Source organism: Thamnophis elegans, chromosome 1 (assembly GCF_009769535.1).
Source record: "Thamnophis elegans isolate rThaEle1 chromosome 1, rThaEle1.pri, whole genome shotgun sequence".
NCBI lineage: Eukaryota > Metazoa > Chordata > Lepidosauria > Squamata > Colubridae > Thamnophis > Thamnophis elegans.
The window spans coordinates 172,098,040-172,116,247 of NC_045541.1; the positions used below are offsets into that span (position 1 = coordinate 172,098,040).

The following is an 18,208-nucleotide window of genomic DNA, read 5'->3' on the forward strand; positions in this document are numbered from 1 at the left end:
AATCCATATTACAGAAATATTTGTGCATAGCTTTGAAACAGGAATGGGCAGCATGCAAATTACTGCAATTTCCATGATTTCTTGTTATTGCTGTGCTGGCTAGGACTGACCAGATAAGAAGAGATTAACACCCAGATTAATACCAGATGAAGCATCAAACAAGAGACAATATCCCAATCAAGAAACCATCAGGAACACTCCCACCAACACTGAAAGGGCAAGGCACTTGTATATAAAACAGAGAGCAAACCTCACTCATCGATGGTGTTTCCTAGTTGGATTTCCTCAGCGAGCACAAAGAACCCCACAGTTCAACCCTGAGCTATAAATACCATGTTTCCCTGAAAATGCCACCTACCCTGAAAGTAAGTCCTAGCTTGATTTTTACACCTGCGCCCAACATAAGCCCTACCCCCAAAATAAGCCGTAATTAAGACCCTGCCCACTCCAGGGCACACAGGTAAAAATTAAGCTAGGGTGGGGATGGGGGGTGGTGGAGCTGCCCTACTATTTATCTTTGGACAGTTGCAGCTAGGCCTCGCACTCTCCAACACCTGCCTTGCCAGCAGATTTCTTCTGCAGCCAGCAAGGCTTTCCTGAAGGCCTCTGCAGCCAATAACAGAGTTCTGTATTGATCCGGAGCGCTGTTATTGGCTGCAGAGGCCTTCAGGAAAGCCTTGCTGGCCGTCGAAGAAGCTCTTGGAAGGTCTCCGACAGCAAAAAGGAAGCCGGGGGGGACGGGACACATGCAAGTGAGGGGTGTCAGTGGACGACATCCCCCCCCAACCCGGAAAATAATATCTGGTTCCTTTTTTGGTGGCAAAAAAAAATAAGACCCGGTTTGGGGGAAATACGGTATTATCTTCTACCGAACAAGGTTATATTTACTTACTTATTATATTTATATGCCACCCATCTCACTAAGAAGCTACTCTGGGCAACTTACAAACATCAGATACCTAGGTGACCCGTGCTTTGCTCTACTACTACCCTACCCTTCTAGAGAGCCGAGGTGGCGCAGTGGTTAAATGCAGCACTGCAGGCTACTTCAGCTGACTGCAGTTCTGCAGTTCTTCAGTTCGGCTGTTCAAATCTCACCGGCTCAGGGTTGACTCAGCCTTCCATCCTTCTGAGGTGGGTAAAATGAGGACACGGATTGTTGTTGGGGGCAATATGCTGACTCTGTAAACCGCTTAGAGAGGGCTGAAAACCCTATGAAGCGGTATATAAGTCTAACTGCTATTCTCAGCGGCTTATTAAACCCAAAGGAGATTGAGGTCTCTTACTTACTCAATTTGTGCACTACTTTTCAACTACAGGCAGAGATTTCAGTCACCACCCCTCAAAAAAATATGAACCAGAATCCCAAAATAATAAATAAATTCTGTGATTTTTAAGCCTTCCCCCAAGTACTTCTAAAACCATTCACATTTTGTGAATTTTAGAGCTTTGCAATGTTTTGCTGCTTGTGAGCTATATGTTAAGTTGTGTCTGTTACAATTATTATAATGCTGGATTACACTTTTTTTATTGGATATGGGCCTGCCCAGTTGAATAGTTTTTGGAGGATAGCAGATAAATGTTGTTAAATAAGCCTGTGGTCAAGACCTTTTGATTAATCACACTAAATGGAGAAAAGAGTAAGATGGTTTTAATGCCCAGAAGAGAACATAAGATCTAAAGATTAGATCAGTGTTTCTCAACCTTGGCTACATCTTCAAGTGGCCAAGGTTGAGAAACACTGGATTAGATCAACAGCTTTGGCTTGTTTTCTTAACAAAACAAAACAAAATTCCCAAGAGACATTGTAATTTCTATCAAAAGCCAAAAATATGCTCTTTTACAAACCGCCCACCCACTACTTTCTGTACTCCTTAAGCCTATTTACTGTCCTAAAACGAGGAGGCCAGTGGAAAAATCAGGAAAAGAATGCCCACAATGTCCCACCTATTCTACAGATTTCAATATAGGTAGTCCTCGAGTTATGACTGTAATGGAGCCTGCCCACCATGGTCATAAGGGGCCCATCCACATGACAAACCCAATTTTATGACTTTTTCACAGCAGTTGTTGGTTGCTAAGCGGCATAGTGGTTTTGCTATAAGCCGATTTTGTCAAAAATCAGAAATGAATGCTGGATTTTAGCAAAAACGCTCTAAAAGATGGTCACATGTAAATGAGAGCCAATTGCTGAGTGGCCGAAGTGTGATCACTTAACTGTGGGTGGAGGGCAGGTCTGGAATGTCGGAAACAGGCAGTAAGTACCCTCAGAGAAGTCTGTCATAACTCTGAACGATTGCTAAGCAACCGGCCATAGGTCGAGGACTACCTGGCATATTAAATTTGAGCAGTTAGGGAACAGAGGGTCTTCTGTTTTTTCCACCCTCTTCCCCACGGTGTCCACTCAGGTTAGCATACAGCAGGGGTGGGAAATGATGGTCCCCCTTTATGACTCATGGACTTCAACTCCCAGAATACCTGAACCAGCCTTGTTATTTCAAGCATTCTGGGAGTTGAAGTCCACGAGTCATAAAAGGGCGCCATTGTTTCCCCCACTCCTGACATACAGAAAGCAAGGGCCAGAAAGAAAGAAAAAATGTGGCCAACGTACGGTGATGAGGTTGTGCTCTGGGAGGCTACAGGCTTCGATGTGGTCCTGGAGCAGCTGCTGGGAAAAGTTCTGATGCATTTGCGCTGCTTCATGGGCATCGATGGCATTCCCACATGCTTTGTTTAGGTCTTCATTGCAAAGGAGGGAGAGAGAAACAGAGACATTAGGTTGCAAATCCTTTCAGGCAAGGAGCCCATCCTCCCCCTCTATGGAGCAAATTAACCACAAACAAACAAATTACAAATTTAAATACTATTAAGTTAATGAAGAATATTATTACAGGTAGTGCTTGACTTACAACGGTTCACTTAGTGACCGTTCGAAGGTACAACGGCATTGAAAAAAGTGACCCATGACCGTTTTTCACACTTACGACCATTGCAGCCTCCCCAGAGGCATGGGGTTTCTATTCAAGATGCTTGACAACTGACTCACATTTATGACAGTTGCTGTGCCCCAAGGTCTCAGGATTCCCTTTTGTGCCCTTCTGACAAGCAAAGTCAATGGGGAAACCAGTTTCACTTAACGACCATGTTGCTAATTTAACAACTGCAGCAATTCACTTAACAAATGTGGCAAGGAAAGTCATAAAATGGGGCAAGACTCTCTTAACAAATTTCTCACTTAGCAACAGAGATTCTGGGCTCAATTGTGGTTGTAAGCTGAGGACTACCTGAATATTGTTATCATACCTTTTAAAAAATGTAGCTATTAGGTCAACTCAAGCATACCTAATATTCCCACCTCCTGTTTTCCCCACCCACAACAATAACCCTGTGAGTTTGGCTGGGTTGACCTCATTCCTGGTTTCTAGGGCAGGTATATAACACCACTACACCAGAGGTGGGTTACCAATTTCTTTACTATCAGTTCGGGCGCGCTCCCCCATGCGCTTGTGACACTTCTGCGCATGCGCAGAAGCGACCAGGCAGGTGGGTGGAGCCTCCCGCCGCCGCTACCACCAGTTTGGCTGAACCGGCAGCAACCCACTTCTGCACTACACCAAACTGGCTCTAATAATAAATAAGTATTATTAAAAGCATCAGGAATTAGAAAAGTCAATATATAACTTGTTTTTAAAGGAAGTAGTAGAACTTTGGAATCTAAATCCATTTTATTTAACTATCTACACTTTCAATTTCTGCAAAAAGAATTCTTGATTTTCTAAATGTACATGATGATAAAGGCAGAGCAAGCATCATAATCAAAGACTTTTATACTAAGCTATTATCTCCTGAGTTACGTTGAGATGACGTTATGATTAAACTATTTCTGAATAGTCAAGTTGACACAGGTATAAGAGTGCGGAGTACGTTGCATGAAACAAAAATGATATTTAATGGAAAACAAACTACAGATGCTCCTTGCTTAAGGACCACTCATTCAGCGACCATTCAAAGTTGGTGCTGAATGAGTGGTACTCACAAGTGGTCTTCTGTGCTCCCGCAGTCATGTGATCATGATCTGGGGACTTGGCAACTGGCTCATAATTGTGATGTCACAGCACTCTGTGGTCATGTGATCAACATTTGTAACCTTCAATAGCAGTAGCAATAGCAGTAGACTTATATACCGCTTCATAGGCCTTTCAGGCCTCTCTAAGCGGTTTACAGAGAGTCAGCATATTGCCCCCAACAATCTGGGTCCTCATTTTACCCACCTCGGAAGATGGAAGGCTGAGTCAACCCTGAGCCGGTGAGATTTGACCGCTGACCTGCTGATCTAGCAGTAGCCTGCAGTGCTGCATTTAACCACTGCGCCACCTTGGCTCTTCACTACCTGCTTCTGACAAGCAAAGCCAATTATCTGTCTTAATGTAAGATAACCTGGCCAACACCAAAACCTGGTGTTTTGCAAACGGTGGTTCATGTCTTAGCATGTAGTTCAACCCAGCTTCCTGTGGTTTATTCAATCTTTAAAGAAACCATAGTTTATCACAATGTACAAACACTTGTATTATGATCCATTGAATTAACTGACCTCTCAGGAGGGCCGATGACCACAACTGCACAGACATGTCGGGGATCTTGCTGGCCAGCTGCATGGCTGGGACTACCATGTTGTTACTCTCCTAGAGACAAAAGGGGTCTTGATCAAACAAAGATGGCAAAATGGACGTGGTCATTTTCCCTTGAATTCACTGACTGGGACCACCACAACCAAATCAAACACGACTTTGCAGGGCACCGTCACCAATCAACACAAACCTCTTGGTAATCATATTATAGTTAGTAACTATGGAGATTCTCAAGTCATCCAAATCATGATTGTCCCAAAGGAGCTTTTTTCAAGAGGCAACTGGACTGGCTTTGTTTTCCCTTGAAGACGTTTCTCTTCTCATCCAAGAAGCTTCTTCTGAGTCAGAACTGAAGGAGCTTCTTGGATGAGAAGCGAGACATCTTTAAAGGAAAAACAAAAAGTCCAAGTTGCCTTTTGAAAAAAAAAAAAGCACCTTTGGGGCATTATACTTAATGCATCTCTCGCTGAAGGCAAGGCCCATGTGACACCTTCATTGCATGAGCTGCACTGGCTTCCGATTTCTTTCGAGGTGCAATTCAAGGTGCTGGGTATTACCTTTAAAGCCCTATGCAGCACAGGGCCAGGTTATCCAAGGGACCACCTTTCCCTAATCTGGATGACCAGATAATCTGGATGGCCATCTACCCATCCAGCCAGGTTACCTATGCTGAGCACACTCCAAGTCCCTTCCCCTAAATATTGCCATGGCAGAGTCACCTTGCAGCGAGACAGATGGCAAACGAATTTAATAAATAATAATAATAATAATCTGATGGGAAGCATGCTTTCTTCCGAGGCAGCCCCTGCCCTATGAAACATTTTGACCCCTGAAGCTCAGCAGGCCTCTACTTGCCTAGCTTTCCATAAAGCTTTGAAGATCTGGCTCTTCCCCCCCAAGTCTTGGGATAGCATTAGATTCCTGCACATTAGAAGTTTGACTTGGCACCGGATTTCTGTTACTTTTAATGTTTTAATATGTTTAGTTTTAAAGTTTATGTGTTGTTTTAACTTTTGACTGGGAGAAGCCAAGAGCTGTTTATATGTTGGGTGACTATATAAATGTTTTTAAAAAAATAAAATAAAATGCCCTATTCAGACAACTGCCTTCATTGCCCTCCCCCCCCAGAAAATAATAATGCATTTTTCCCTTCAATGAAGTTTTATCTAAATACATAAATGAGTAAGAAACAGCCTCTTTCAGAAAGGTTTGTCTGATGTGAATCAATCGAGTCTGTTTCAAACATTTCTCTACTGTCTGTCTGAAAGAAAATCTAAAAGAAACAAGACAGGGCATCATGGATAATCTCTTACTGAATGTTCAGCAATGATTCTATTATTTCTTTGTCGCTACATAACATTTAAAGATGCAGCAAAAATCATTAGAGGCAAGGCTAACCTCCCAAGTCCTGCAGGCCATGCACGGAGATAACAACTGCAACAAGACTTAAATAACCTCATTGTAGATACTTGTTTAACAACTGTCCCGTTTAGTGACCATTTGAAGTTACAACAGTGCTGAAAAAGTAGCTTCACAACTACTGTCAAAATTACAATACCAGCAGCGTCCCTGTAGTTATATAATTGCCATTCATTAGCTTCACAGCTTACATCCAACAAGTAAATGAAGGAGCTGGCAGTAGCATCACAAAATCATGCAATGTCCCACTTAACAACCATGGGTGATTTGCTTAATGAATAAAGGAAAATGTATGTGTCCCAGGATAATGTTGCAGGATACAATCTGGGTCAGTCACTGGGACCAGAGGTTTAGTCTTCCAAGCTTTGGGATTCGTGCTGGAGCCCCTGATTTTGGATTCGTGCTGGAATCCCTGATTGGATTTGCTTAATGACCACAGTGGCACTGATGTAAATTCGGTGCGATTTCGGGATATTTCCCTTAGTGACTATGTCTGGCTTAGTAATGGAGTTGCTAGTCTCAATTGTGGTAGTTAAATGAGGATTATTTGTAATTAATTTCTCCCTGCAAGTTCACACTTCACTTCAGGGCACCATTTACAATAAGCAGATAAATGGCAGTGTTGTTGGAGTAATTTAGTGCATAGCAAAGAAATACAGCAATTATCAATCTTTCGCATTTTACAAGAAGGAAAGAATGGGAATATTTATAGTTACAAGTATTTTTCAGAAAGCGCCTGGAGTTTATTTTTTTGATATCTATAATTATGCGATTGCCCCAGACTTTAACAAATAAACAAACCACAATTTGAAGATTCAATTACTACAGATGCCACAAATTCTCCAGCACATCATATGACTACCATCACCACCCGTCAGCCCATTGATACGCACACTGGCAAAATTTTGCCTTAAGATTAATTTCACACTCTTTTATTTCATTGGCAAAGGAAAAAAGGGAAGTATCAAACAACACCACTGAAAAGGATTTATGACTTACCCTGTGATTCCCTAACACATAGAAGATGTGACCCAGAAGAACAAGAGAGCATGCTGTTAATCGGTTTAGATCTTCTGCATTTGACATTTTTAGTGTCTCTCGTAAAAAACGTCTACCAAAACAAAAGATTAAAAGAAAGAAAACATTTTGGGCGATGTAAGAGGTTTAGCCAAAAACTGGCCTCTTCCAGCAACTACTTCAGCACCTCATTTGCACAATCTAGACATTCCCGTAGTATCTATAACTCTGCTTTTTAAAGAAGCTTTAGGTAGCTGAGTTGCTTTCATTTTATTACAGGTCTTCAAACTCAGCACTAATAGTGAAGTAGTGGCCTGGAGGCATTTTATCCCTTCAATAATGGACTTGGATATCTCAACAGAATTCAGTTTTACTAATGTTTAATTTTTATACTTATTCAGTTGCAATTAAGTCAGCTGTCTGCTAACCACAGAGATTACAGGTAGTCCTCGACTTACAACAGTTTAGTGACCATTTGAAGTTACAACGGCACTGGAACAAATGTGACTTTTGACTGTTTTTCACATTTATGACCATTGCAACATCCTCATGGTCATGTGGTCAAAATTCAGACACTTGGAAACTGATTCATATTTACGACACTTACAGTGTCCTGGGCTCATCCGATCAGCTTTTGCAACCTTCTGATAAGCAAAGTCAATGGGGAAGCCAGATTCATTTCACAACTGTGTTACTAACTAAACAACTGCAAAGATTCATTTAACAACTGTGGCCAGAAAGGTCATAAAATGGGTGTCTGGGTTCCACATGACATCCCCAACGAAATACGATTCCGAGGCTTGCGTTTCCTCAAAGGTCCATTTTATTAGAGATGTCATATTAAATCTGAAAGCTTCCGGGTTTTCCCCACCCAAATGAAGTTCAAGTCCCTGCCCAGCCCCCACATATCCGTCACATGGCCCACTCAGGCACTATCCCAACTGAAGATGCCTCCCAGTCACACCACTCCAGGTGCAGGGCAAGATGTCCTTGACTCTCTGAGAAAGGAATGTTCTTATGACTCTATAGCTCCCATACTGCATATAATCCCCCCCTCCCATTTTCCCACAGCAGTAAATGTGGCAGGCCGGAAGGCCCAATGCAAAAGATGGCTTCCAGGCCTGACAATGGGACAAAACAGACTTAACTGACTGGCTTAGCAACAGGAATTGTAGGCTCAGTTGTGTTCATAAGTCGAGGACTACCTGTGCGCTGAAACTGGGGAGGACTAAGTAAGCTCTCAAGATGACAAGAGCAGGGAAAGAGGGACTTGCTGGCGTCCATACATTTAACTTGATCATGGGAGAGCTCTCATTCAGATGATTCAGTACAAAAAGACAGTTTCCTGCTTAGGTAAAGCAGAGTCTTAACAGAGTGTATTTTGCTGTTATCAAACAGCAGTGCAACTGAGTAGAATCCCGCATTTCACCTGCCTTTTCACTAAAAAGAAGAAATGCTTGGTGACTCACTTGGCTTCATTGTACCTTCCTTGAAAGAAGGAGAACAGCCCCCGGATGTAGAAAGCGGCAGCTCGAAGACAGTGAGAGCTGGAGAAGACAGAACAGACACACAGGCAGGTAAGCAAGCATTAATGGCCCAAGGAGGAAATCACGGCTTCCAACTGGCCAATTCTATATTATCAAGGAACCCCTATCGACCGATACACTATTCAAAATATTTAGGCTTGCTTTCAAACATTATTATCATAATATTATATTAATAGTTGTTGTTGTTGTTGTCAGACTTGCCCACAAAGGTTGTGTATAATTCTACAAAACATCTATAAAGTGCTGGATTTAGAAATATGGATTCGTATTGAATTGATACATGTAAAGAGAAGGCCAGAAAAAAATTAGCCAGTCGAGTATGTATTTGCTGGTTCAATGAGATCATCTTTACTTATGGTAATATCTCTTTTTAACACATAGATTACCTACCACAACCTGCAGCTGTCAACATTACATCACATCCTTCATGGCAACTAAAATCTTCACACATGGCTGAAATCTTCACACAGCATCAGTCTAGACAAGGCAGGCTGCTGCCCATAAGCAGCTGATGGCACTAAAGGAAGCGTCTCTAGGGCAGGGATCTCAAAATCAAGGCCCACGGGCCGGATCCAGCCCGCGGGGTACTTAGAGCGAAGGACCAGCCCACAATGCCTCTACCAGATAAAACAGAGCTCAGGAGGGCCACACACAGCCCCCCCCCCCCCAAGTCTCCATTTTCAGCCATGACAACTTCCTGCTGCCCTCTGCTAGTAAAAAAGGAGCTCGGGCGGCGGGCGGGGCGCTCTGGGTCAAACACAACCCTGATGCGGCCCTCTGTGAAATCGAGTTTGAAACCCCTGCTCTAGAGTGTCTCTTAGCCTCATAGCTCATTTCTAAAAGTTTTTTAAAAAAAATATGTTTAGCGTTTTATCATTTTGCTGAATGCCTCCCACAATCACTTTTTATGAGATGAATAGCCATATAAAATTTGATAATGAATCTATGTATGCATGCATATATAAAAGTGAATATTTGTAGCTCGGGGTTAAAATCAGGGGTCCTTGGTGCTCTCTGAGCTTAGTTGTTTTCTTGCAGACGTTTCACTACCCAAACAAGGTAACATCATCAATAATGAAAAAGCTGCAAGAAAACAAGCAACGTCAGAGAGGACAAAGGACATGTATGTATGTATGTATGTATGTATGTATATATGTATGTATGTATGTATGTTTTGGAGGCTGCTAAACTAGTTCAAACCTCAAATAGAACTGTCTAGCCAATTGGAATAGGTTTGCTTTGAGGTCAATAAAACTTTTGAAAAACTTGAAATGGAGGCAAAAATTGGTGGGTTTCAGGGCCTGCAGCCTGATTATGATGCACCGTTTAACACAGGCAGCCTCTACGCCTTCTCTCTTTAAAGAGCAGAGCGGTTTACAGAGCCAGCCTATTGCCCTCAACAATTTTGGGTCTTCATTTTACCAGCCTGGAAGGCTGAGTCAACCTTGAGCCTGGTGGGATTTGAATTGTCAAATTGCAGGCTGCCAGCAGGCAGCAGAAGTAGCCTACAGTACTACACTCTAATTACTATGCCACTAAGAGTAGAATAATGAACAACAATTGTTGATTGTCACACAACCTTCCTGTCAAATTACTCACATCTCTTTTGCTTTAATGTGCCTTAAAATTCTGAAACTATCCAAGCCCTCAGGTCAGTTTCTAAGGCCTATTCAGAACGTCTTCCACTAGGAAGGCAGTCTCTCGATTTTAAGTGGACTATGAAGCACCACATTTAAACACAACCTTTCAGACTGCGCACTCCATTATTCAGTTTTATTGTTTCAGGTTATTCAGGTTTCAGTTTTATTCTTTCCTTATTATGCCTTCATACCAGAATGTGTACCTCACTTCTTGTTCTTTGAAAAGCAGGATGTAAATGCAATTAATAACTAAACTAAAAAGGACAGGGGTTGAAGTGCAGGTTGACAAGGCATGCTAAACTCTTTTAAATGTCCACTGGGACTACTATTAGTTATGTTGATCAAATTGCCTATCTTAAATTCCTGGCATATAAAAACGTCGTGAAACAGAGAGTTTCACCAGAATCCCACAACAGTTAAAAGCCCTGCTGATACCGAAGAATCATTACAAGCCATCCAATATAATGCCTTTATATGGCTTATACAATATTATATTGTAAGGGGAATTACTGATTTACCTACCTCACCGGAAAATTGTGGTCTGGGTTTATCCTTTCCAACAAGCTATAAAGCTGGAGAGGAGGAAGACACGAGGAAGTTTGTTAGCTTTTAATTCACATTTACAGTTATAGAGGACAAAGGCAGTTGGACCCAAGCAGTTTATCATGTGAATATTCTCCCAGGCTTCCTGGGCTTAGAGGTTGTCTGTGGAAGCCAAAAATTGTCTTTCAGATACATTTTTTTTTACAAACTGAAAGGATTTCCACATTTACAAACCCGCCTGCCTGGCTTCTGACGATTTCACACGATTCATATTTTATGCAAATAAAATAAAAACATTCTATTCACAACTAGAATAGTGTGCTAAATTCTGAGCAGCACTAATGCAAATCTGTAATTGTTTTACAAGTTGTGGTTTAGAAGAAGACCAAAGATGTAAGCTTAGAAGAAGCCGTAAAAAAGATGCTGTTTACAGAACATCTTGAAATGACTTTTTAAAAAACGACATGGATAAAGTACACGCTTGCTTTCCCTCTGTTGCGCTCTCTATCAGTGGTCACCACCTGGTGGTCCGTGAGAAAATTTTGGTGGCGGCCCACAGAAAAATTATTTGCATTTTAAATATTGCACTAAATGCTATTTATCTTTTAAAAAAAATCATTAGTGGTTTGCGGGATTTAAAATTATGAATTTAGTGGTCTCCAAGATCCAAAAGGTTGGCGACCCCTGGCCTATGTAATATAACCAACTGTTCACATTTCATTTAAACTCCAGTTCTTCAGCCAAGACATTTACCTCTTGATGCCGGTTTCCTTCCCTGATATAGACGCTTGCCAAGTTTGTCACGATAAAAGCCCACAATTCTTGATGGGTGGTGAGCTACAGCACAGAACAGACAAATATAAGCAGGAAAAAAAAAAGTTTAAAGCATTTTCCTTCTTACAGGAAGTCCTCAATTTACGTCTGGTTGTTTACATCTGCCCCCTAATGGTTTCATGAGCACGTTTTAAGGACTTGGCAACCAGCTTGCATTTATGACCGGTTGCAGCTTCCCAGGGTCACGTGACAGAGATTTGCTATATAGGGGTGGTTTGTTTTTGTTTTTTTTGGCTGGTTTCTGGCAAACAATGCCCATTCAGAGTGTATTTGCTTAACAGTTGCAGGATTCAATTTACAACCATGTGATTCACTTAACGAATGTCATAAAAACAGTTCAGAAATCAAGTCCGGTGACATGGATGCCTTAATAATAGCAGCAGACATATGCCGCTTCCAAGGGCTTTTACAGCCCAGTGTATTCCCCCCCCCCTAACAATCTGAGTCCTCATTTTACCGACCTCGGAGGATCGAAGGCTAAGTCAACCTTTTAGCCTGGTGAGGATCGAATTGCTGAACTGCAGGCAGCAGAATTAGCCTGCAGTGTTGCATTCTAAAGGGGGATGTGGTGGCTCAGGGGCAAAGACGCTGAACCTGTCGATCAGAAAGGTTGGCAGTTTGGCGGTTCAAATCCCTAGCGCTGCGTAACGCAGTGAGCTCTCATTACTTGTCCCAGCTTCTGCCAACCTAGCAGTTTGAAAGCATGTACAAATGCAAGTAGAAAAATAGGGACCAGTTTGGTGGGAAGGTAAGAGCATTCTGTGCACCTTTGGCGTTTAATCATACTGGCCACATGATCACGGAGACATCTTCGGACAGCGCTGGCTCTTCGGCTTTGAAACAGAGATGAGCACCGCCCCCTAGAGTCAGGAGCGACTAGCACAGATGTGTGAGAGGAACCTTTACCTTCACTGCATTCTAATTACTGCGCCAGCACCGCTCAACAACCGCAATGACTTACAACCAAAAATTCCAGTCCCTGTTATGGTCTTAAGCCGAAGACTGCCGTATGAGCCTTCCGAGTTCTTTAATCAATTAAATTATTTGAAGAGGAGACATACACCCACAAGGACAAACCAAAAGAAAAAAAAACCCCATACTGAGCGCCATCTTACCCGAAGTGCTGTGGTAAACTGTGCTTCTGCGTTGTCCATGCAGTTCACAGAAATGCAATACAGCCCCTTCAAAGGAAAACAGCAGGGAAAGTTCAAGGTATTTTGGGGTTTTAGGAATGAAGACTCGGCGGAGGAAGTTGCACAACAGTACAACAGATCAACAGTAGATCTATGTTCCTAGTGTAGATCTATGTTCATTTTCGATTTGCTTTAATAGTTATGAATCTAACTTCCCTTCCCACCTGAGAATGTAGCAGACATTCCAGAAGAGAAATACAGGTAGTCCTTCATTTACAACAGTTCATTTAGTGACTGTTCAAAGTTACAACAGTACTGAAAAAAGAGACTTGGGACCTTTTTTCACACAACTGTTGCAGCATCCCCATAGTCATGTGATCAAAATTCAGGCACTTGGCAACTGACTCATGTTTATGACGGTTACAATGTCCTGGGGTCATGGGATCACCTTTTGTGGCCTTCTGACCAGCAAAGTCAATGGGGAAAGCCAGATTCACTTAATGACCGTGTGACTAAGTTAAGAACCCCAGCGATCCTCTTAACAACTGTGTCAGGAAAAGTTGTAAAATGAGGCAAAACTCACTTAACAAATGTCTCACTTAGCAACAGAAATTCTGATCTTACTTGTGGTCATAACTCGAGGACTACTCGTAAACATATTCCTTCTCTTTGTAATATGGCATTAAGCTTTGGAATGATTTCACCCTGCTTTTTTTTTTCTCCACCCAAGTAATTCATTTAAATCCTTCTGTTGTCAGTCTTGCTCAATAAAGTCAATCACAGCAATTCATATCTGCTGCTGCTTCTTCTTTACGTAGCTTCAATGAACATTCATGATATTAGATCCAAATTTTCCTATTCCTGTCCTTTTACACTTATCCTCAACTTGATCTCGAGGTTGTCAACTTGTCTTGAGGGGAAACTGATGCATTTTGGCAATAGAAATGTTGCTTTTGTGTGTACATATAGCACAGATAACTGAGGGAAACCATCCACATCCATCTCTGCTGACAAGGATTAAGGAGGATTTATTGAAGGCCACTTCATCTATAGATCAGGGGTGGGGAACCATGCCCCTTTGATGACTGCTGGACTTCAACTCCCAGAATTCCGGAGCCAGCTGGAAGGGCCATGAGTCCTCACCCAAGATTTACAGTACTGGCCAAAATTGTAGAAACCTTTTGGAAAAAGTATATTTTTGAGGTTTGTTGGCTAATAACAAACACTTTTATTTTGGAGTAGTACCACAAAATTATATATCAATGGAAAGATAATTTAATCACAATGTAATGCAACAGCTTTTATGAAGGATTTGCTATTAGAATAGCAGTTATAAAGAAGAAGAAAATGGAACGCGTAGAAAAAATGAGATATACAAAAATTATCACCAGGTCATTTAATACTTAGTTGGGTAACCTTTAGCATGAATTACGCCCTTACAGCGTCTTTCCATGGAGTGAACCAAGGCTTTTAGTTCTGCAGCTGTTATAATGTGAAACCAAGATTGAAGGATTGCTTCTATTAACTGGGTTTTACTGCTGGGTTGCTTCTGACTAACAAGTTTGTTTAATCAGCTCCATAGATTTTCAGTTGGGTTAAGGTCTGGGCTATTCCCAGGCCATTCCAGCAGTGGGATATGATTGTCTTGAATGGCCAAGAGAGAGCGATTCCTCCCCTATTTATCAGGGGCAACTGAATTGTACAGCTAGCCTTTGTCTTACAAGCATTTGTTTAGTGACCGTTCAAAGTTACAACGGTACTGAAAAAAGTGACTTACAACCTATCCTCACACATACTACCGTCGCAGCATCCCTAGGGTCACATGATCAAAATTCAGGCACTTGGCATTCGGCATGTATTTACAATGCTGCAACATCCTGGGATCATGCGATTGCCGTTTGGAAATCTTCCAACAAGCGAAGTCAACGAGGGAAGCTGGATTTGCTTAACAAGGGCATGATTAACTGTAGTGATTTGCTTAACAACCATGGTGTTAAAAAAAAGGCTGTAAAATGGGATGAGACTCACTTAATAGTTGCCTCGCTTAGCATTGGAAATTCTGGTCCCAGTTGTGAATGTACATCAAGAACTACCTGTACTTGTTACTAAAGCCTTGTGGGGCTCCACTTATCTGAAAACTGGCAGCTTTTCAATGAATGGAACTCGAGTTTCCTACACTGAATAAAAACCTGGATTTACATGCATCACGGTATGCTTTGGGAACTGGGAAGTTATACTCACCAGAAGGGCATGTAGCTGGGCAGCATGATTAGAGAAGAGCCTGGGAGACTGCTGACAGAGCTGGCATACCTGCGAAATCTTGGTGTAAACAGAAGAGAAGATGACTTAATATCCTAGGTGATTCACAACCATTCTTCTGACTTACCGAAACCTAGAAGGATTCACTTCCTTGCTTTGCCTTCCTCTTTTTGTGATACTATCACAGATTCCAGTTGCACTTTTGGGATTGCTTAATTATTTTGTAAAATCACTTTTCTGTTACGGCAACACCCGTCTCCTTCTCTAGTATAAAAAATACCAGATAAAGCTTTACTGGGGGACTCTGGCCGGCTTTCATTTCATTTCACCATGCTTTTCAAATAATCTGCGATGCTGGAAATGGCCAGAATAAGCCTGTGCATGACTCTTGGGTGCCCTCAGAATAACAGAGTTGGAAGGGACCTTGGAGGTCTTCTAGTCCTGGGTTTGTGCGCCGCCCTGAGTCCCGCTGGGAATAGGGCGGCATATAAATAAAATGAACCTTGAACCTAGTCCAACCCCCTGCTGAGGCAGGAAACCCTACACCACTTCAGACAAATGGTTATCCAATATCTTCTTAAAAACGTCCAGCATTGGAGCATCACAACTTCTGGAGGCAAGTGGTTCCACTGATGAATTGTTCCAACTGTCAGGAAATTCCTCCTTAGTTCTTGGTTGCTTCTCTCCTTGATTGGTTTCCATCCATTGCTTCTTGTTCTGCCTTCAGGTGTTTTGGAGAATAGCTTGACTCCCTCTTCTTTGTGGCAGCCCCTGAGATATTGGGACACTGCTATTGTGTCACCTCTAGCCCTGATAGCAGTGTTCCAAGGTCTAAGGGGCTGCCAAAAAGAAGAAGGGGAGTCAAGCTATTCTCCAAAGCCCCTTAGGGCAGGACAAGCAATGGATGGAAACTAATCAAGGAGAGAAGCAACCGAGAACTAAGGAGAAATTTCCTGACCATTAGAACAATTGTGGCAGTGACATTTCAAGGTCTCTTCAACAACCACAAAGAGTGGTGATTTCAGCCAAGCCTCCATCCATCTGTTGCTTCCCTCACAATACTACCACCACCCACAGTTCCAAAGGACACTGAATGTCCTAAAGCAGCATTTCTCAACCATGGCTGGCTGGGGAATGCTGGGAGTTGAAGTCCCCAAGACTTAAAATGGCCAAGGCTGAGAAACCCTGCCCCTAAAGCAGTGGTAGTATTGTTTGTTTGTTTATTGGATTTATATGACGCCCTTCTCCCAAAGGACTCAGGGCGGCGTACAACATTAAAAAAAAAACACATATTACAAAAGTTAAAAAGGAAATTAAAATAAAGTATCCAAAAACAAACCCAATTAATGTTAACAATAAAATTTTAAAAATTAGATTAAAATTAACAATTAAATTAATCATTTATTTTATTTTGTTCAAGCCAAGCCGGCTTGCTGGAAAAGCCAACTTTTTAGGGCGCGTCGGAAGGACCGGAGGTCAGGGATTATGCAAAGAGGGAAGAAGGCGCTCCCACAGAGGAGACTCCCCCCCTAGCTGACACTGTCTGGCCAACGGCACCCTCAGGAGGCCAACTGTGGTATTCAGTATTCGGCCAGTTCTCTCCGGTTCGGCCGAACTGGTAGCGGCTGCAGTGGGAGCCTCTGCCCACCCACTCCAATGTAATGCGCAACCTTATGTGCATGTGCAGAAGGCGTCGTGCACGAGCAAAGCGAACGCGCATGCTCACATTTGCGAACCAGTAGTAGGGAAGGTAAATGAATCCCACCAGTGCCCTAAAGCAATGCAGGTCTTTACCTCTTGCAGGGCTGTAGCTTTGTGCCCTGTCACCAGCCGGCACATGATGATATGTTCCAACAAGATGACTTGGAAAGATGATAAGATAGGGCTGCAATCAAGCACTGCAAGGAAAGAAATGATGCAGTTTAGGGAAAAGAAAAAGGAGAAACGGAAGAGCTCTTCATTTGGTGGAATGGCCATGCTGAACGTCCTTGACTTAAGAACAGTTGCCTAGCAAGTATTCAAAGTTATGATGGAACTAGAGGTGGGTTCCTACCAGTTCACACCTATTCGGTAGAACCGGTTCGTCAAATCTACCGAACCGGTTAGAAGAGGTTCCACCAGTGGACCCGGAAAACAGGCCACACCTACAGAAGAGGTTCCAAAATTTTTTGAAACCCACCACTGGTCCTTGGATATGATTATTCTACACTATAATGCTCATATTTATAAAACTCAGTGCCTCTGTGAAAGATAAGGATGGCTACTGCATTTGTGGTGCAATCAGAACATTGCGTGTGTTGAAGTTGTTTTAACACAAACCAAAGATGCCTTTTAAAAAACAAGTTTACCTCATATTCTTATGCATGCCAGTGCTGTGTGTGAGGTAATTTAAGGTGGTTCTGACAAGTGTCGTCAGCATCTTCATATCTGGTCACATGGGTGGCAAGCCACTCCCACAAAGGAGGCCACACCCACAGAGTAGGTTCGAACCATTTTTGAAACCCACCACTGGATGGAAACCCCCCCCCCCGCCTCCACCTCCCCATCCCCAAAAGGTAGTTGCAATTTGGTTCTGAAGTTTTGACACCCAATTTCCCCCACCACAACCACACACACAAATTGTGTGACCAATTTTGGATATTTGGCTACTGGCCTAAATGTGTGGCCACCTGCAGTGTTCCGTGGTCGCATGAGCACAATTTATGACTGTTTCTTTAACCCAAAACCAGCTTTTTACTTCTGGCGTTTGCTTAAGAAGCACCACAAAAAAGGCTTGCAAAATCAGATCGGTGAATGTGATGACCCACTTAATGACTGTTGTGACTTACGTCCATAATGGGCCAGCTCCATTACGGTCTTTTACGGAAATTGCTTTTCTGAAGCAGGGAGTAATATTTTGGGTTATAAAAACAGGCGCTCAAAAATCTTGGGGAGACATGCAGCATCAGGCTGGCAAAAACACCCTTTATTCTACTCTTCCCTCAGTGCAGAAGAGAAAAGAAGTGTGCCAAAAAAAATCCCACCATAAGAATCGGGCGATTCTTTCTGCCAGTGCTAAATTGAAATGCAAAGTGATATTGGTTCCTTTCCTTAAGTTCAGAAAAGATCCTGGCTGAGTATGCAACCCTGAATGAGCCAAAACCAAGAACAGGTTTTTCTGGTGCTTAGGAGGGGACCAATCACTGGTC

General features: G+C 42.5%; 1 protein-coding gene across 1 annotated transcript in view; it reads right to left on the reverse strand.

Annotated features, from left to right (window-relative positions):
* MAU2 (MAU2 sister chromatid cohesion factor) overlaps window positions 1-18,208 on the reverse strand; it is a 32,868-nt gene that overhangs the window by 1,999 nt on the left and 12,661 nt on the right. The window contains exons 10-18 of the mRNA XM_032214531.1: window positions 16,815-16,918; window positions 15,003-15,080; window positions 12,744-12,809; window positions 11,548-11,631; window positions 10,774-10,823; window positions 8,534-8,611; window positions 7,047-7,158; window positions 4,592-4,682; window positions 2,612-2,739 (exon numbers count right to left, since the gene is read on the reverse strand). Coding sequence (XP_032070422.1) covers window positions 2,612-2,739; window positions 4,592-4,682; window positions 7,047-7,158; window positions 8,534-8,611; window positions 10,774-10,823; window positions 11,548-11,631; window positions 12,744-12,809; window positions 15,003-15,080; window positions 16,815-16,918 — 791 coding nt within the window. The remainder of the gene's footprint in view (window positions 1-2,611; window positions 2,740-4,591; window positions 4,683-7,046; window positions 7,159-8,533; window positions 8,612-10,773; window positions 10,824-11,547; window positions 11,632-12,743; window positions 12,810-15,002; window positions 15,081-16,814; window positions 16,919-18,208) is intronic.